Here is a 20,975-nt window from a genome sequence, read left to right on the forward strand (position 1 = left end):
CAAATAACTCACTGTGTTTCTCATTCCCTCCCAAAGCAGAGCTTTGTGAAAAATAATGTTTTGGTGTATCTAAAATTAGCCATGGTGAATATTTTGCAACACACAAATATCTGCACATGCGTATCCCCCTCCCCATTATCTTCCTAACATGGAGGGGAAAACATGTTGCATTTCCTGCCTTAAGAAATGCACACATCCATATGCATTAGTACAGCAATGGGTAGACTTCAAGCCTGAGAGACCTACTTTGTTTTTTCCTAGGATGCCTAGGGCTACCATCTGGGGCCAAAGAATTAAGGAACAAGTCATCTCTGACTGCACCTTAGTCCAGGAATTTGTTTTTAGCATCAGAACTGAGGTCACATTCCTTTCATACAAAAATCTATGCCTAGTTTCCTCTCACTCTCATTTGTTTCAGCAGCCTAATTTGGAAACAAAATTTCTGCTGTTGTTAAACAATTGACGATCGACCCTATCTATGAGATCTACTAGTAGACCATAATCTACCTTTTGGTCATTGCTGCAATTTTTTTGTATTCAAAACTAATGTGAGAGAACAGAGAAAATTCTGGATTCCCAAACACAGAAAGAGGATTTTAATATGGGCCATTGTCTACCACAGGGGTGGAATCCTTTGGCCCTCCATATGTTGTTGAACTACAACTTCCATCAGCCCCAGCAAGTATGGCCAATGGCCAGGATGGTGGGAGAAGAAGAGTAATATATGGAGGGCTGAGGGTTCTCCATCCATCACCTATCCAAGAAATTTCCAATATGCTGAACATTCAGGTATAATGTTCATTGTTCATATGTTGCATTGATACCTAAAGAAAATTTAAAAGTTTAGGTGGTAAACCATAGAACATACCTTGGCTAGAGGCCCATGGCTTGTCTAGAGCAAGATAAGCCATGAACCCAGGTTTAGACCTGATACTATACCAGACAATGCCTTTGGTATATACTGTACCAAACAATTCTGTATTATGGTCACTTAATCAGGCCATCTTGCTATCTCTACAGAATAAATGGGGGTGGGGAAGTGTCTGCCCTGGATAGAGAATCAGAGATTATCAACCCTTTGCTTGCTCTGTAGCAGCTGATATTTCAGTAGTGTTGTAAATAATATTTGACTCAAGTTTCATCCAAATTGCACCTAATGGTTTGTGGCTTCTTTCCATAGAAACTTTCTTCTTGGGTGAATTGGTGGAATCTTGTGCCACCAAACTCTGTTGCCAGCATATACTTGGATCCCAAGATAAGTGAATGAAAAGAAGTTTGCAGATGGAAAGTTTCCCATCCCCTCCTCCTCCATTGTAGCTGCCTGCACCCCCTGCAAAGTCTTTTCAGAGTCCCTACTGAATACTATAGGATGAGGTACACAGGCTTGTGCAGAGGGCAGGAAACTTTCCTTTTGCAAACTCATTTTGCAAAGTTATTATTAATCATAGCCCTTAGGCAAAGTATACTGCTACCTGAAATTTCAACTGAGCTGTCTTGACTTTATATGTGAAATTTCGATAAAATTTAAACACCTGCATTTCCTTCCCTACCCCCACCTCCAGGAGTATGAGAGTAATCTGGTATTTGAATCTTGAATTTTGAAGTGGCTCCCATTGCAATGTTTTACTTACAATTGCATGAGCTATGTTTCCTTGTGCCAGTTTTGAAATTCATTGTTTTGTGAACATTTATGACAAGATCCATATTTCATACATCTTCCAAAGCTGAAGAATTCAGTACACCCATGGGTTTTCACCTGTTTCTGTCAGAGTAAACAAGGCTTTGCCGTTGAACTTTTTCTCCCTTGCTGTACACATTTCTCAACTGCATTGTGGCTGCTATTTCTTCTACGCTTACATCCAGTGCATGCTGCGGAGTTAAATTGCTCTTACAGTAATCTGGATCTTACATCTGTCTGACCTTATGCTATGTGCTGTGATTTCAAATAAATAATTCGGACAGCTCCCAAAAGTTGTGCCAACAGTTTTAAAATCCATCATACATTGGTCTATGTTTTGCCCTCCATTCAGAGTGTAGTGTATATCCAACATTAAATCAAAGCAAATATGTTGTCGCAAAACCTAAAGCATTTCATTTTCTTTTGCATGACTGCAGTTACAATTCTTTCAGCCCTGCTAAAACTATTGAACCAGTCCTTGAGGTGCTGCATTGAAACAAGCCTTATTTTCTTTTGAGGAGCTTGCAGCACATGAATGTTTCAACTTTAACATTTAGCAGAAAAAAAACATTTTTGTGTGTGTGCTTCCCTGCAGTTATTACTTTTTACTATAGACTTCCGTCCTCCAGCATTAATGTGCCTTAAATTTTCCAGACTTGGTACAGCACCCAAGGATTAGAACCCTGAAGCTGGATATTGTGCAGGTTTCAGAAGCTCAGGTCACACTGCAAGCCTTGCTCTCTTCTTGTACTGTTTCCAGCACTTTAATAGGACAGTATATGCCTAATTGGTCAACTCTGCAATTATCCACTAAACAAGCAGTTATTAGAGCTGTATGAGGGGATGCACATCCTCTCTCACATTCAGACACACTGCTCTAACATGAAGGAAACCTTCTACCAGTGCTAAACTGACAACCGCTCTGCTACTCAGTTGAAGGTTGCGGCCCTTGGAAAGCCATTGGCTTCTGGCACAAAGGAAGCTATTTAGAAAGAACCCTTACTTGAATTTTTGGATCCTGTTTAGCTTTTATTATTAATACCACAGCATGTCAGTCAATGTGAAGGTATCTACTGATGTGTAATTGTTTGGAAAACTTGTTTTAAAGCTTGATCACAAAAATATGAGTCAGAAGAAAAGGCCCTTGTTCCCTTCTGTTGTGGTAATGAATTATTTACAATTCCTTGCATACTGTAGCTATCATGGTTGGGCCAAACCTGACCAGATGTTTCCTCACCTATTGCACTACAGTTGTACCTCGGCTCCCAAATGCCTTGGGAGTCGAACGTTCTGGCTCCTGAACAATCGAAAACCAGAAGTGAGTGTTCCAGTTTTCAAATGTTCTTGGGAAGCCAAACGTCCGACAGGGCTTCTGTGGCTTCCAATTGGCTGCAGGAGCTTCCTGCAGCCAATCCAAAAGCGTGTTTTGGTTCTTGAACATTTCAGAAGTCGAATGGACTTCCAGAATGGATTCTGTTCGACTTCTGAGGTATGAATGTATATTCTTATTGAAGAATGGTCTGAATACACCTGAAAGGCAGACCAGTTCATACTTACTGGTTTATTGTGAACACACTTTTCAGGGCTGTGTCCCTCTTACAAACCAGCACACAAACAGTGGCAGACCTTGGGGTGTCAAATTTCAGTGGCACCTCTGCAACGCTGAAATTCACCACCACCACTCCCGCCTCCCATTCTGCATAATAGTTGTGGAGCCCCCTATGGCACCCCCAAAGCTCCATGTCCAGGGCAACCAAACCAGTCATGCTCCCCTAAATCTGTGTGCCTCTGCACACAGAGAAAATAAACCATGCCCTCTGCCTTCATGTTTGTCTGATACAGAGATTGCAGCTTTATTTGCTCCAACAAACCATGATTAGTAAGCCAAGAACAAACCTTGGGTGCAGGTCCTGGAGTGTTAGAGGCAAAACAAACCATGATCCCAGTGATTTCAGTTCCACTGTAATTATCTGTACCACCTGACAAGTTTGCCTGATGCTAAATATAAATTTTAAAAAATAATGTTGCAAATTCTATTCAAGTTAATTGACTAAAGCTTCACTAGATTAACTAATTGGTCCCAAGTTTAATTACTGAGGCTGCAAAGTTAAGGCAATCTTGTTTGTATTTGGGATTGTTTTAATAAGTTTAATATTGAATGAAAAAGAAATATAAAATACTATGTTTCATTTTAATACTGAGTGGTAGCTTTTTTTATTAACTCGTTATTCCTTCAATAACTCATAAAGACAACCAATACTGAGAGTCTAGAAATATGTCAATATATTTACATTTAATTTAACTGAATGATAGACTGGTTAAAGATAGTTGATTAAGCAACTACAATATTTAATCAGATTAAATCCAATTTTTGTCAAATATTTTGGTTTCCTTTTTATGGATGTGCAGGTGCTGGGTTGCCCTTGACTTATGACTATCCAAATGCCAACATTTCGGAAATGTAGCAAGGAACAACTGTGACTTACGATTTCACAGCCTAAGATTTTGATGCATCGAGATTTGGGGGTGGGAGTTAGGGAGAGAATAGGGGTGACATTTACCCAACACTGAGCCTTCTCATGTTTCACTCAAATTAATTCTGAAGGGAACTCCTCACATTCCTGACCAGAACAATTGCTGAAATATTAGCTAAGCTACAAAAACAAACAAACAAAACCCCATTCGGGTCTATTTTATTTGTCCTCTTTTGTTCAGCTTGCTCCAGCGTGAAAGTTGCTATTTAAATTTCAGCAAGGGGCTGGGTATCTGTTCCAAAGCATCACCCTGAGAGCTTTTCAGCAGAATGTTTGCACAGTTCAATTCATTTCAAAATGCTCAGCAGAGCCTTCTCCCCCCCCCCCACCTCACCACCCGCCCCACTCTAGCCAAACTCACACCAGCAAACCTCTGCTCTCAGATCCAATGATGTAAAGTATAGGGCCTGGGATACTGATCCACAAAGCTCTTATGTGCAAACACAAGCCACTGTTTGTATTTGACTTCACACAGTCAGGACTCGATTGTGCAAAGTGCAAAGCCTGTTGCCAACCCGCTTTCAATATCTACACATCCATCCTCAAGCTTGCCAGAAATGCTTCTAAACTCCTCCCCACTTTTCCTTTGAAGCGAAGCAATTTTTTTCCCCATGATGCAATCTCAAACATTAGCCAGAACTGACTCTACTATCCTTAAGGAGGAAAGGGAGAGTAAACAACCTGATGGCTGTAACCGCAAAGGAGGGAGGCAAAAGCTCTGCAGCTGTTCTGTGGGTTCTAAATGTCTAAGGATGCTATTTGGGGTGGACCAGAAGCCACTGCTCTTCCCAAGGGTCTGGGATTCTAGTACTGGCAGGCCCCAGGCATGATACACAAGAAGTTTTAAGGAAACGGCACAACTTCTTGTGGGAAACTCACACTATTTTAAAGGCAGCTTCTTTTCATGTGCACAGGCACCATAAAATAGCCCCACTATTGTGTAAGCACAACATTCACTTAGAATTCAGGAGCAGTTACAAGAGACTGCCAGATACAAAGTCAGTACAAACCCTATGAAATAGCACCATGCAGATTGGGGCTGTAGTTAAATGCAACATAAATATGCAAATGAATTCTGATACATAGTACTTTTTCACTCCAGTGGCATTTACTCTACACTTCAAAGGTAAAAGTAAAGGGACCCCTGACCATTAGGTCCAGTCGCGGACGACTCTGGGGTTGCAGCGCTCATCTCGCTTTATTGGCCGAGGGAGCCGGCGTACAGCTTCCGGGTCATGTGGCCAGCATGACTAAGCCGCTTCTGGCGAACCAGAGCGGCGCACGGAAATGTCATTTACCTTCCCGCCGGAGCGGTACCTATTTATCTACTTGCACTTTGACGTGCTTTCAAACTGCTAGGTTGGCAGGAGCAGGGACCGAGCAATGGGAGCTCACCCTGTCGTGGGGATTTGAACCACCAACCTTCTGATCGGCAAGCCCTAGGCTCTGTGGTTTAACCCACAGCACCACCCGTGTCCCACTCTACCCTTTATACACTTCCCCTATTTTACACCCACTGGGAGGGAGGGAGAGAGTATGAGAATGAATGCATTGGATGAAGTGGATGATACTAATCCTTAAGAGTTTATACTATAATAAAATGTATGACAGTATTTAAAATAACACAAGACTCTGTGTTGCTTTTGCAGCAATACAACTACTCCTCTGGAAATTCTCAGTGATAACTTTTGATTTGTCCTCAATGTTCATATAAAAATTAACTCGAGACTGCCAGTAATTTAGGGCAGGAAACTTGCTCTGTGTTCAAAGAACTAGGCGGATGCTCAGCAGAATAATCATGATAGCTACAGTAATAATTTTTCCTTTCATCTTAGAAAAAGTTCTTATTATATTTCCTGTCTTGATCATCATCTCTGATTAAACACTAAGCGGTCATTGCAGAAAGTGCTGGCTTTGGCTCCTAGGAATTCCTTCTTCTTCTGGAGCTCACTCACTGTGGACCAAACCACATATGACGTTAATAACATGGTTTGTCTTTGAGTGCAAGCTTTTTCTTTCATAAACTTCCAGTGTAGTGAGCCTGATCTGGATTGGAACCCTGACGCTGTCACTGTCTCTGTCTCTCTGTCTTTAACCTTCTGCTCTTTCCTAAAGTCCCAGCCTGGATCAGGGTCCTCATGCCTGCAATTTTCCTTGGGGGAGAAGCTTCTACCGTACATGAAAGAAGGCTGTTCTGACAATTTGCAAAAGGAAAAGCTTGTACCAGAAAGGGCAAAGGGCATTCTAAAATTTAGCAAAGCAATAACTGCCATAAGACTGGTACGGCAGTGATTGGTTTACTGGATTTTGGAATGCCCCTTGCCCTTCCAGGCAGCGTTTCAAGCTTATTTCTGCAATGTCCTTTGAAGCAAAACCATTTTTATTTAATGATGCAATCACAAACATTATACAGAACTGACACTACTATGTATTATCCTACAGTGGGAAACGGAGAGTAAACAACAGATGGATATAACAAAAAACTGAAGAGGCCAAAAGCTGTTTGGCAGGGGTAGTCAATGTGGTGCTCTCCAGATGTTGTTGGACTACAACTCTCATCACCCCTGGTCATTGGTCATCCTGGCTAAGGATGATGGGTGTTGGAGTCCACAATGACTACCTCTGCTCTTTGGATAGGGTGAGAAGCAACTTTGCTCTTAGCAAGGGACTGCTGCTAGACTTGGCAAGCCCCAAGAATGATGCGCAAGGTTGACCAAACTACCCATATATTTTATAGGAAAATTATCCCATGAGTAAAAAAAGCAGTTGGAGGAGTATATAGGGAAGATTTAAAGTGGAATAGGGAACTTGTGGGCCTCCAGATGCTATTGGACTTTGACTTCCATCAATGATTAGGGATGGTGGACATTTGACGAGGCACAGGTTCCCTATCCATGCATTAAAAGGTTTCGTTCTTGGCCATCTGCTGACATAAAACTTCTGGGGATTTAACCTGGGAACATATGCATGCAAAGCAGGTGCTCTGCCACTTAGTCACTGACCTTTCCCCAGAATAAACGTGCATAAGACTGAGTTGCAAGCCTTCATTCAATCCCCAGTGCAACGGAAATGCTTTTGACTGAATAAAATAATGCCATGATCCATACAGTCATTAGCGATACCTGAAACAGCAAAGGTTGTTTTCCCCTGTGGATGAGGGTATGGCTTTTCATTGGTAGCAATAGGTGGAATGATACCTAATTGGAATAAAGTTTGTTTCATGCAGAAGGAAAGGGCGAGTGTTGTTTGCTATATGACCAGGGGAAACAAAAGCTTAGGTTCTAACTGTGTATGCTTTCTGTTGAACTATGGCAACCAAAGGTATAATGCTGAATACACTTATTTATAAAGACATTTCCAGTGAAATCAATAGAGCTTGTTCTCTAGAGCTTGAGAGAATCAAAGCATAAAAGAGCTCGTCTTGACAACATTGTTTTGTGTTTTGTTTATAGTTTGTTTTCCCTTGTGGCTACAAATGCAATTCATTTGTAAAAGTGTTGGGGCAAAACATGTTAATTTCATGAATACACTCATGGGGCCAGAAATGGAGGTGACTGTCCAGGAATGAGAACTTGGGGTCAGTGTAGATAGTTCAATGAAAATGTCCACCCAGTGTATGGTAGCCAAAGAAAAATGCAAATTGCATGCTAGGGATCATTAGGAAAGGAACTGAAAATAAAACTTCCAGTATCATAAGGCCATTATACAAATCTTTTGTGTGATCGCATTTGGAATACTCTGTACAGTTCTGGTCACCTCACCTCAAAGAAGACATTATACATCTGGAAAACAGAAAGGGGGGGGGCAACCAAAATGCTCAAGTGGATGGTGCAACTCCCCTGTGAAGAAAGGTTACAACATTTGGGACTTTTTAGTTTAGAGAAAAGGAGAGTGAGAGGTGATATGATAGAAGTTGATAACATTATGCAGGGCATGGAGAAAGGGGACTGAGAAGTTTTCTCCCTCTCTCACAACACTAGAACTCATGGACATGCAATGAAGCTGAGTGTTGGATGATTCAAGATGGATAAAGAAAGTACTCCTTCACACGATGAACTATTAAACTATGGAACTCACTCCCACAGGAGTGGGGTGGCTTTAAAGAGGATTAGACAAATTCATGGTGGAGAGGGCTACTGAAGCTGACCCAGAAACTCCAGCAGGTGCAGAATGCCATGGCGAGACTCCTTACGGGGTCCTTGCCGCGGGATCACATTCATCCAGTGCTTTACCAGCTGCACTGGCTCCTGGTGGAGTACAGTGTCATGTTTAAGGTGCTGGTTTTGACCTTTAAAGCCCTATGCGGCCTAGGACCCTCGTACCTATGGGAACGCCTCTCCTGGTATGCCCCGCGGAGGACCTTAAGGTCCATAAATAACAACACTTTGGAAGTGCCGAGCCCCAAGGAGGTTAGATTGGCTTCAACCAGGGCCAGGGCCTTTTCAGCTCTGGCCCCAGCCTGGTGGAATGCCCTATCACAGGAGATTAGGGCCCTGCGGGATTTGACATCTTTCTGCAGGGCCTGCAAGACGGAGCTGTTCCGCTTGGCCTTTGGGCTGGACTCTGTCTAAACCCCCCTCCCCATTTATTTATTTTTTATGGAACCCCTTATAAGGGATTTGTATATAAATTTTCCCTTGGCTCTTTTTGCTGGCCTATGTAGGACCAGCATGGATAGTTGGTCCCGGTGAATATCTGATGTTTTCTCCCCTTATGGCTTAGATCTATAGGCTACCACTAAAACAAGGCTGCATTTTAAGTGCTTTGGTTGCATTTTCATGGACTCTGGCAAATACAATTAACAAAATCAAACATCAAAAAAAAATTCAAATAATAAAAATGGTTGCTGATCTCATATCAGCATCAGGCTCTCTTGCTATGGAGTTTACTTGCCTAGAGACAGTAATACCCACACACAATATTTATTAATATAGAATACTTTTAAAGCATCAAATAGCACTTCAACAAGTTTGTTCTGAATCCCAGGAGGATACAGATAATCATTAAAACCGGTATACTTGTTACAGTGACTAACGACAGATATTAAAGCCAAAGGGGGGGGGGTGGCTTTGGCCTTCTTCAGTCACTGAGATGTGAATAATCCCAAATGTAAACATGAATTACCCGTAGTTTTTAAATGCCACCCTGATCTACGTCAAATCTGGATGTGAAATAAGTGTGTAGGTTCAGTTATCAGCTCCTAGATCTGTGCCATGCTCATTGCAAAAAAAGCAGAAGTTTTCATGAAGTTTAAAACTAATGAAATGAGAGAATGGCATTGTTTAAAAAATAATAATGTGGTGGGTGTATTAGGAAATAACCCCTCTATGTTGTCTCACTGCAAGGATGCCAAGGCTGACTGGGCTGGAAGGTAGTGCTATTGCTTGCATCTCCCACTTTCCCAAAAGTGTTAATGAGAATCCCAGCAGTGCCCCTCCTGCAGCTGCTACAGGCTAAAGGAGATAAATTACAGCTCTAGAGTGTTTGCACATTTTAAGGGTACTTAAGGACTTCCCACAAGGGACTGAAAATGCCCTTTCCCACCAAGACCATATCACTAATAATGTGACCCTGTTAGCCCCTCAGATGCTGGTACTCTAAGCACCGGGGGAAGCAAAACCTTTGAGATGTCACAGGATAAGCAGAACACAAAATTAAAGTAACATAAACAAAAGCTGTACCTCCCCCCACCCCACCCCCCAAAAAATAGGGTTCTCAAATGTGAAAACAAACTGCAGCCCTAACAAGGCACTAAAGGCAATAAAGTCTGTACACAACTTGCATGCTAAAAATTATCATTATATCTCTCTGTAGCAACCAGTTCCCAAGATTCTGTCATATCCCAGTATTGACAAACTGGAGGATGTCCCAAGAACTCCCTTGCCAGACAGATTTGCCTGGCACCATTTTTATTAGCTTTTCAGCATCAGCTGAAAACTTTTTTATTTGCCCAGGATTTTAAAATTGGTGTTGTATATTTTTTACGCTGAACTTTGAACTGCTGCTGCAGTTCATTATTCTCAGTAGTTTTGGGCATTTACTGTGTTTGCTGTTCAAACTCTCTGAGCTCCAGTGCCAAAGAGTTGCAAAGATATGTTCAGACAGATCATTACGAGTGATTCCAAATCATAATGAATCAAAGTTAAATGATTTTTTAAAAAGAGCCAGAACAAATTCTCTTCATAAATCCCTTCTGTGATCAATCAGATGACTATCCCGAAAAAAATCTTTTATTTATTTTGTACAGTACTTGCACACTCAGGAGCATTAAACCTTAAATAACCTTGTGTTGCATGTATCTTCTGGGCCTCAAAGCTCTGATAGCTCAGGGAAATGCTCAATATGTGTGTTTTGCTTGATTACCATCAAGTGATCTCATAGGTAGAGCTAATACAACGTAGTACCAAGGGGCTGGTTTTCACAACCCTGACTTGCTGTGGTTTTAAATTACAGATGCTTATTGCCTCTGGCTGTGACCGCTGAATTAGTTTTCCTAAACTTGAGCCCAACCACAGACTTGAGAAGCACTGCAAGCATTTGCCTTGCAAGTAAGTATTTTAAGTGTTTTCAGCAATAAAACACCCAAGTAGGACATTCTTCATCAGGAGTGGATTAAAACATCAGCAAACTTTTCATTCTGGAAAACAAGTTTCTCCGCCCCTTGGAAATATTCTTCAAGAGACCTCCCCAGCCTGAACTCTGTAGGAACAATTTTTTGTTTGCATGCATGAGATACAGATGGGAAGTTTATGAAGATTGCATGGAGCTCCATGTGTGTTGCTTTAGATTATATAGATAGTGCTACTATATAATCCCATTTATGGGTTTTTTTGCAATGGAGAACGAAATTAGTAAATTTTCATTGGCCTACACACACATATGCCAGATGATACCTTCTAAGTATACAGTGGTACCTCGAGTTAAGTACTTAATTCATTCCGGAGGTCCATTCTTAACCTGAAGCACCACTTTCGCTAATGGGGCCTCCTGCTGCTGCCATGCCACCGGAGCACGATTTCTGTTCTCATCCTGAAGCAAAGTTCTTAACCCAAGGTAATATTTCTGGGTTAGCGTATGTAACCCGAGGTACCACTGTACATCATTTGTACCTCAAAGCTGCAGCTGAATTTAAAATCTTGTTATTTTACCAAGGGACATAATAACTTCACAGAAATGCCCTTCTCTTTTAGACTTTTTCTAGAGCAAATTTGTACTTGAGAACACTGAACAGAAAAACCAAGTTTTCCACTCCAGAATTTTAGCAATAGCTGGAAATAGTATACTGCTGTGTATTCATTCTCTTTACACACACATACACACACCCCAAACAGTAATAGTAAGATGGAGTATAATGTCTGCAGCAGGGGTGGGGAATCTCAGATCAGGGGGCCCAAATGTCCATGATGGAATGTAATCTTGGGCTGAAAAAGCCTCCCTACCCCTTCAGGTTCTGAACCCAAGTGGGTTGTGAAACATCTCAGTAGAAAGAACGCAATGTGTCTGTTGTTTAATTCAATAAATCATTAAGTTTGTTGTACTAGCCAAAGGCATTACAATTTGCCAGGCTGCAAACCATAATAGAAAACATTCACCAATAATGTAAACAAACATCAATAATATGAAGGAAGAGAAATTGGTAATACTATCAGCTAGCTCAGACCTGGCTCAGCTTCAGATTCAACTTCCAAGTCTCCAGAACAATTTATAGCAATGCTGAATCGTTTAATTTTATTCACAACACAAACCAAAGGCTATGTAATATTAGCAAAACAAGACAAGTATGTTCTCAAAGGCAAATTGAACCATACTCCACTACAAGAACTCAACCAAAATGTGGGAGCTGATGTCTCTCAACAGGAACAAAAAATCCAACAAATAATCTTGCAAGAGCCCATGCATGTCTGTATTTAACATTGTTGTGACATATTCAGCTGTATCCATTTTCTAAAGGAATAAATCTCAATGAGCCAAACAACAGCCATATGGTGACAATATTTTGTTTTGTTAACAATCCTGGTGTTCAACAGCAAGACAAAGACATGAGAAATATCTTTAAAGTCACATCTGAGTACCATTTAATAGAATGGAACTGCACTGGTGCAGCAATATTATTCTGCAATATTATTCAATTGCAAATCATTCAAAGGCCAAAGAAAACAGCACTCACTGCCCATTAAACAACAGGATCCAATAGTGACAAATGAGTCATACATAGAGGGTGGAAAAGCCTTATACTTTTTCCTGCATTGGCTTATACAGGAAATAAAGGCACTGGAATTCATGGGTGAGCAGCCAGTTAAAGGACTCAGCACGTAAGCATCACACAAAACACTACCAAACCATTCTACGTTCTAAATCTTATATCAATAATCCAAAAAATGAGAGAACAAAGGTACAAGATCTACTGCAGAAGCCACAATCAGAAAACTCATTCAAATTGTGTCCAAAAGAAAGATTCAATTTTTAAAGTTCCTTTTGTAGTAGATCTTGTACCTTGTTCTCTCAATTTTTGTATTATTAAGATTTAGAACGTAGAATAGTTTGGTAGTGTTTTGTGTGCCACTTATGTGCTGCTTACTTCATACTGGTCTACTACGAGAATTGGCAGCCTAGGTTCATTTCTTCATTAAAGGACTCAAGCAGACAAGTTAAGATTTATTGAAAAGGGAAACAGGGGAAATTCAGATTAGAGCCACAATGTTTGGGAAGAGAGGGTTAACTGTGTCTTTCTTTTCCATTTCCCCATCTGAATTGATATGGTGAGGTGCAAAGAGAAGTTCTGGGAGCAATTCAAAATGGCATGGGGGAAGTGTGTTAGCCCTCCTGCACAATCCTGCAACCCAGAGCCTAACTCTTCCTCCTTGTTTTTGTATTATCCAACTACTTTTTCAGTATTACAGAAGCAAGGATTTAATCTATGCTGCACAGAACCTTGCTATAGTGTGACTAAAACCTAGGGGAGCGAACAGAGTAATCGGAAATATTCTGCAATAACACCCACAATCCCTTGGAGTCATCCTTGTGGTTTAAGAAACTCAAAGGGGTGAATGACAAGTGGACAAGAGTAAAAAAAAAAAATGTCTCAAAGTGGCCTGTATGAAACACAGTACGATTCCAAAATAGAAACACTGAATGTACTCTTGTTACTTACGGAAAATATTTTAATAAAAACATTTTTTTTAAAAAAAAATGATAGAAACCTGTTTGGTCCTTCCACAGCATGACAAATTGGGAAGGGAAGTGTTTGAGCAAGGCACAAAGCAATGACAAATCGAAAAGAAAGGGACTGTATGAGTTGGGGTCATGGCTGATGCACGGGCAATGACTGAACTGTTCCATCTGTGAACTTTTTATAATTACTTAAGGCTCCTTTGTAGGTTTTGAGGGGGGTTTTTTGGGGGGTTGTTATGGATACAATCACACATTTAGCAAAGAAATGATTCCTTTACTATTCTCTTAAGTTATGTGAGAGCCTGCGGAAAACAAAATCCAGAAACAAGAAAAAGCTTCTCCAACACAATTTTTTTAAACAAAAACCCTCAGAAAATTTAAAATATTCTCTATCCAAATTACAGTTTCTCCCTTTTTGAATAAATAGTGGCTCTCCTTTTAAAGATAGCTGACACACATACACGTATTAGGAGGGGTTCTAGCCCTGCATTTATGCATAAACAGCAGTTTGTGCTAGATGGCCTATAACCTGCCCCCTAACTCAAATGTTTCTCGTGTTTCCCAGGAATAAATGATAGTTGTTTTACAGGTACGGTAATTGCAGCTCAAATACTGGATATTTCTGTCTTCAGTATGTGAATGAAAGGTGTTACTAGTTCCAAATAGATACAAATATTCTTAATGGTTCTCTGTTTGTATATTTATTGTTACTAAAACTGATACAGTATTCCTTAGAGCAGGTCCCTAACTTTGCTTTCTCAGAAGGTGTCACTTCTCAAGAGAAGCTTGTTACCAGGTTAGTGTGTTTCAGCTCTAACCCCTATGCATGGGGAGTGCAGGGTACAAGTTTTAAAGATTCAACCCGAAGTTTAATTACATGTAAACTTATTGAAGATTTTGGAAGCAAGTTTCATTTCCGGGGACAGAGCTTCCATGCAAACCTTTCTTGGCAACGTGAGTTGCTTCCCTCTTCCAACAGTAATCCTAAACAAAATGCATTAAAACCAGTCAAAGTTTGCTTTCAAATTCACCTGCTTAGCAATGAGGCTGAGAAAGAAATAAAGTTGAGTTTTTAAAAGTGTTTCATTTCCCCCAGAACACTTTGAGCATTTTAAAGTGATGTTTTATCACCTTATCAATTTCCCCCAGCAGCAGCACACACCTGGCACCACAAGTAAGATAATCCCGATACACCCCAGTCCTCTATCCAGGGATCGCTTCAGGCCAGTCAACCTTCCTCTCAGTCTCTCCGACTGCACCCCTCCCTCTGTGCTTTTCTGACTACAGCAAAAGAGGACCGAATATTGTGCCTGCCTAGGCCCATCACAGATCAAAGAATTTGGACTGGAAGGAGCAGATAGTATCTCTTTTTTGAATTAAAAGAGTCCCACAGCAACGCCTGGCCCCTGTGACCAGGCAGCGGCACAGGAGGAGGAAAGGAAGGGCTCAGCTCAAAATCTAGGCAGTACGAGAGTTCACCAGGCTGCACAAACTCGATCTTGGGTTGGATTCCAAAGCAGCGCACCCAGTGGCGTAGCGTGGGGGGTGCAGGGGGGGCCGGCCGCACCGGGCGCAACATCTGGGGGTTAGGGTTAGGGGGCGCAAATCCATGGGTTAGGGGGCGCAAATTACTTGCCTTGCCCCGGGTGCTGACAACCCACGTTACGCCACTGAGCGCACCACTGCTGAGACTTCCACCAAACCAGTAGAGCTCCCTAATCTTTTACTCTCCCTAAACTCTAACTCTGTCCCCCTTCTCAAAGTCGCTTTGGGGAGACAGTGCGAGAGAGTTCCTCCTGTCACTTTGCTCTGTGCTTCCTATACTGGCCCCGACCCACAGGAATCTGGTGGAAACAAGCTTGCAAGCACATCTTTTCTAAGGGAAAGACCCACTCTGGTCTGACCTGACCTACTTCTTTAGGGGAGACATTGTGGCTGGGTGAGGTGAGGGGGCCAGCCGGGGTCACGCAAGATAAACCTACTGTTTGCCCTGCCTTTCCTCCACCAGTTTGTTCTTCAGCATACCAAGACTATGTTGAAGAAGGGGACCCATTAACTTTGGAAATTAATTTCCTGCCAGGCTTATTTTAACTAGCCGAAATACTTGGACTGAAGCCGACTGAGCTGAGGAAACAAGTACACGGGATGAACTGCGTTGTGAGAAAGTTTGCCTTCCTGCAGCTTTGCCAGAATCACCTTATATCCCTGACCTCATCCCCTCCATGGGTCACAGGAATAGCGAAGCAAAGAGCATCACTGGGCAACTGCCGAGGTGCCTTCTCTTCAATCCAATCGTCCCTTTAAAAAACCTGGGATTAAGGGTGGGGGAGAAAGCGAAACACTCCAAGGGTTCAGGACTTCAGCTTGTTTTTGCACAAGACTGCTGCACCACTAACAACTGTCTTGAAGGTTAAAAATTCAGCAGGTCAAGTTTTCCTCCACACTGGGAAAAGCTGTGTCAATGTATTTTTTGTCTCTTGTGCACAGGTGCACAGGACATTGGGGGAAAGAGTGGGAAGGAGAGGAGCCTTAAAATGGTGTGGGGCTTTACTTGAACCAGGGTTTAGCCACCTATTAAGAAATACAGGAGAGAGCCTTTCTGCACATGTGGAGCAGCCAGGTCGCAAATCGCTCACCCATTTAGCATTATACTAAGGGCATTAATCTGCCTGCAAGGACAGCAGAAGGTTCAGTCCCGGAATCTGGTTTTAATACTAAGGCTCAGAATCAGGCCAGAGACTTGAAACTCATTGCTAAAACAAACTGTTCTGTTTGCAGACAACCTGTAAGCGATATCGCCAATAAACAAACTAACATAGCAGAGTGCCTCTGAGCATGTACGAAGCCTCCAGTGCATAAACCCAGACATATCCCACCTATCTGAGATGGGTCAGGCAATTATTGCAGTGTGGGTGGGAGGGAATCATCTGCATTTATTGCAAGACACACCACTGTATATTTTGGCGACTAGCGCCCCCCCCCATGTGAACAGACTCCACTGAACAGGCTTGCATCATTTGGCCTCCCACAGCCCCTCATATGGAAGGTACCCCAAGGGCCATCTAGTCCAACCTCCTGCACTGCAGGAATCTCAACTTGGTGTAGCCTCCATTCATGGCCATAGCCAGCTGCTCTCACCTAAATCAAGTAAATAAATAAAAAAATACTTAACTAAAATTACAAAACTGTAGAAAGATTGTGAGAGATTTTTCTAACACCTGGGGTAATTTAAAACAACTTTAAACTCTGAATCTGCTAGACAGAGTTAGGCAGATCAAGACAGATGAGGAGGAGGACAGGTGCGTGTCCTGCCTCGCCCCCCCGCATATAAATCCATGCCCCCATCCAATATGAAACCCTACCAGTTCCTGCTTAGCTTTTGCAAACGTTCTCGCAGTTTTCTCGCTACGCCACTCCGAGGAGCCCCTTTCACACCTGACTCTCTGCGTGCGCACCTGTGAAGAAGCTGCAATTGCCAGAACCCTCCAAGTGTCCCTATTTCCCCAAGGACAGCCCCAGATTTACAGAAGGCATTCCGGTTTCTGATTTGATCCCGGAATGCCCCTTAGGACATCAGAGAAATTTGGAGGGTACATGGCTATTAGGATGCTCCTAAGGAGAAAGCGTTGGAAGGTTATACAGTACCAGGAGTCCCTCCTCCTCCTCCTCCTCCTCACTCACCGACGCACTCGTTGGCTTCTCGGGCGGTGGCCCTCTGCCAGGGCCGGTCGTAGTGGAAGGGCTTGCAGCGGTCGCACTCGGGCCCGGCCGTGTTGTGCTTGCAGTCGCACACCAGGTTGTCGTCGCGGTCGCGCAGGCAGCGGGAGGCGTGGCCGTTGCACTTGCAGCGCCCGCCCACCTGCAGGTCGGAGACGGCGTAGTAGTAGGAGTCTCGGGCCAGCTCCGAGTCGTCCTCGTTCTCGTCGCCGAAGGTGTGCAGGCGGCTGAAGACCACCTTGATGTCGGTGGCCGTGACCCAGTCCTGCAGCACGGGCGAGTTGTCGAAGTCGTGCGCCGAGGGCCGGCCGTCGAGGGTGCTGAAGGCGATGAGGCCTCCGGCCAGGGGCCTCATGTCGGTGTGCGAGTCGGTGCAGATGGCCTCCTGCTCGTTCTGCTTGGTGATGGCGGCGCGGCTGGGCCGATTGTACATCTTGCGGCACTGCGTCGAGTAGAACTGGAAGGGCACCCACGTCTTGCCGAAGTCCATGGACTTGGCGATGGCCATGGACTCCGGGCGGGGCGAGCAGAACTGGAGGCTCACGTACGTCACCTCGAACTTCTTGCCCAGCGCCAGCGTCAGCGTCACGTTGAGCGGGTGCTGCACGTAGCTCTCCGACTGCCAGCACGTCAGGTTGTGAGGGTTGTTGAGGTCCGTGAGGTAAGCGGCCGGGCGCGCGCGCTTGGGGTCGGCCGCGTCGCACAAGTGGCAAGTGCGGCTGCGCTCGTCGCCCTTCTCGGCCAGGACGCAGTAGCGCGCCTGGGGGCGCCCGCACGTGCTCGACACCTTCACCTCCTTGCCGAAGGCGGCGTTGACGAAGTCCGGGATGCAGCGGCGCGGGTGCCCGTTCTCGTCGTAGCAAGGGTCCGGCTGAGGAGCCGTCTGCACCGCGAACATGCTCAGGCCGCCGCCGCCACCTCCGCCGTAGCCGCCGCCGCCGCCGCCGCCGCGCACGCCCTCCGCCAGGCAAGCGGCCACGGCCGCCAGAGCCACCAGCGCCTCCCAGCCCGCCGGAGACATGCCGGGTCGCCGCGGGAGGGCGCGCGGAGGGGGAAGAAAGGGCGGGAAAGCGAACCTGCAGCGGGGAAAGTGGAGAGAGAGAGACAGAGAGAGAGCGTCAGCCTCACAGGTGCTGCCACTGAGGTGGAATTAAGACTGGCGCTTGCTTGGGCTGGCCAATGAACAAGTTTGGGCGGAAGAGCAGGAGCGGGCAGTGGGCGCCTTCCAAGCTGACCCGGGCGGAGTGGGAAGCGGTGGGTGTGGCAGGGCGCACGCGCGCGCGCGGGGAGGAACCTGCGAGGCAGAGCGCGCGAGCCGCTGACCCACTTTTGACGGACAAGCAGCACCGCCCGCCTCTTAACGCGGAGGGAGATTCCCGCTCAGCTTAAGCGGGGCCGAGTCAGCCGAGTTTTAAGTTGAGGCTGTTTCTCGCGCTCTCCTATCAAGTCCCAACTTTCGTCCTTGGAACCTGCGAAATATTCATAAAGGCGCTCAAGAGAGCCTTTCCTTCAGCGTTTCCCAAAGGTGAGTTCTCCAGCCGTTTTTGGACTACAACTCCCATAATCCCTAGCTAGCAGGCCCAGTGGTCAGGGATGATGGAAATTGTAGTCCGAAAAAAACAGCTGGCGCTACAGAAAAGTGGCACACTATCTGAAGTGTCGACTCGAGAGTAAGGCCCGTTGAGCTGTGCGGCTTCTTAGTTAAGCTGGAGAGAAGGTGAAGTCTCTGCTGCATGAGCCAAATGTCATTGAAGCGACAACACCACATATAAAGCTGTATTATACCACTTTAAACAGCCACGGCTTCCCTGCAAGAGTCTTGGGAACTGTAGGTTGTTAAGGGTGTAGAAGCTGTTAGGAGAACCGTGTTCTCGTAAGGGTACAATTTACAGAGTTGCGGATTGATTGTTAAACCACTCTGGAAATTGTAGTTCTGGGTGGTGAACTGGGGTCTCCCAATATCTCTCAGCACCTTTAAACTACGGTTCGCGGGTAAATGGCACTGCTACTGCTGCAGCTGCTGCTACTTTAAATATATACTGTACCGCGAACGGGGCCTGAGAGTGAGGACTTGATTCAAGATAAAATGCTACAGATTTTATCTTGCCAGCAACATCCTCTGTCCTAAACGGTGGAGGAGGAGATGGAAAGGCGTTCCGCTGAAGCCATGAGGATGAGGATCCATCGACTCCGAGCAAGCAAAACCCCTTGCAATCTGGGAGATGGGCGCCCGCGCAACGGGCTTGGATGGTGCGCGAATTTCCACGGCAAACTGTCCAGTGGCTTGAGGGGTGTGTGGCGCTTTCGGCAAGCGAGAAAGCAGATGAGAGAGAGCCCCAAGCTACCTTCAACTGAAGTCCCACTGGCTGGAAAGAAGTTCTGCGGAACCAATAGGACTCCGTTTTAAATGGACGACGGGGCGCCTTCAGACTGAGTTTTCCTAAGGCATGCCAGTACTTCGACCACCTTCACAGACACCTGCTATTAGCCCTTCTGAATATGGTTCCCCATCCCACACGTTTCTTTCACAGAGAGCGCCTTCCTTCACTCTTGGGAGGGCCTTGCCCCGGAAGATCCAGAGGCATTTAAAGCAAACATACGCACCTCATTTTGATGCAGGCAGAATATTTAACAGCCATTAAACTGTTCTGCAATTAGGGGAAATTGGGCGGGAGAATTTCAGCTGGCAGACCCAATTTATTCAGGTCTTCGAAACCCATGCACGTGGGCAGTCCCATAATGTCTGGAACTTTTTACTGCGTAAATAAGACCCAGTGATTTATGGTGCATCTGAACCAGTAGGTTCTCTCTTAGGTAAATCTAGCGCAACAGTAATGAAGTTCAGGACACAGGAGCCTTGGTGGTGCCTTCTATGCGAGGGACTAACAGCAGAAAATCGCTTGTGGGACTTCTTTCCATTGCAAGTGGCGTTCTGGGCAATCCTAAACAAGTCTATTCAGAAGCAAATCCCACTACGTTCAGTGGTTCTTATTCCCGGGAAAGTTTTCGAGGATATCCGCCTTGGAATCACAAGCCTGCAGCCTGAACCTGTGCGTGGTTCAGCCCTTTCAGTGGGAATCGCCCAAGCGAGCGTGCCTAGGATTGCCTTCGCTTCTATGCGACACTAAACCAAGCGATGTGGCTTACCACCAGGCTTGTGGTTCTGGTTGTCAGAGGATGAACGAGGTAAAGTGGAAGGTGAGGAGAGAGAGGGCTCATCTCAGCCCCATCCACAACCCAGTTCGTCCGACCTACCAGGGTTTAAACGGAGCCATTCAGCGAATGCTGCTGCTACTAGTGAGTAAGCCCCATTGAAGACGCTGGATCTGACTTCTGAGTAAACATGCATAGGATCGTACTGCACAAATCTCTTAACGAGAGAGAAACGAAAAGAGGCGGATGGGACTCCAAAACGGCTGGGGGGGGGGGAGAGGCTTTTTTCAGTTATTCCAACTGTATTGGCCAAGAGAGCAAATTGCTCTTTCCTTCGCTCGAGAAAACTCGCTGCCCTCGCCTGCTTAGGAGAAGGCGACTGAGCTTGGGGTTGCTTTGAAAATGCCGCCTGAGTTTCGCTTCAGCGTCACACACACACACACACACACACACACACACACACACACACACACACCCTAGCAAGAAGGAATCTGGGCACACTGGTGGCCGAGAGAGAGAGGTCGACGTCCGGCCCACAAAAGTTGGAACAAGGCATGCGGGAGGTTCCCCAGCTCCGGGAAGCATCCTGCAGCCTCCGGCGGGAATTTCCCTGATCGGTTCAAGCGAGATAACTTATCCGGAAGCGCCACCCAGGACTCCGTCCCTCGCACCGGAGGATCATAGAAACGCAGACCGACCAACAGTTCATCTGTCTAAAAATG

General features: G+C 44.9%; 1 protein-coding gene across 5 annotated transcripts in view; it reads right to left on the reverse strand.

The window, feature by feature from the left end:
• NTN1 (netrin 1) overlaps window positions 1–20,975 on the reverse strand; it is a 129,349-nt gene that overhangs the window by 90,385 nt on the left and 17,989 nt on the right. For all 5 annotated transcript variants that reach the window (XR_013835940.1, XM_079966057.1, XM_079966056.1 and 2 more), the window contains exon 2: window positions 17,065–18,176. Coding sequence is in view for 4 of the 5 variants with exons in the window: in XM_079966057.1 (XP_079822183.1) it covers window positions 17,065–18,121 (1,057 nt within the window). In the remaining variant the exon portion in view is untranslated. The remainder of the gene's footprint in view (window positions 1–17,064; window positions 18,177–20,975) is intronic.

Source organism: Podarcis cretensis (genome assembly GCF_951804945.1).
Source record: "Podarcis cretensis genome assembly, chromosome: 2".
In the NCBI taxonomy this organism is placed as follows: domain Eukaryota; kingdom Metazoa; phylum Chordata; class Lepidosauria; order Squamata; family Lacertidae; genus Podarcis; species Podarcis cretensis.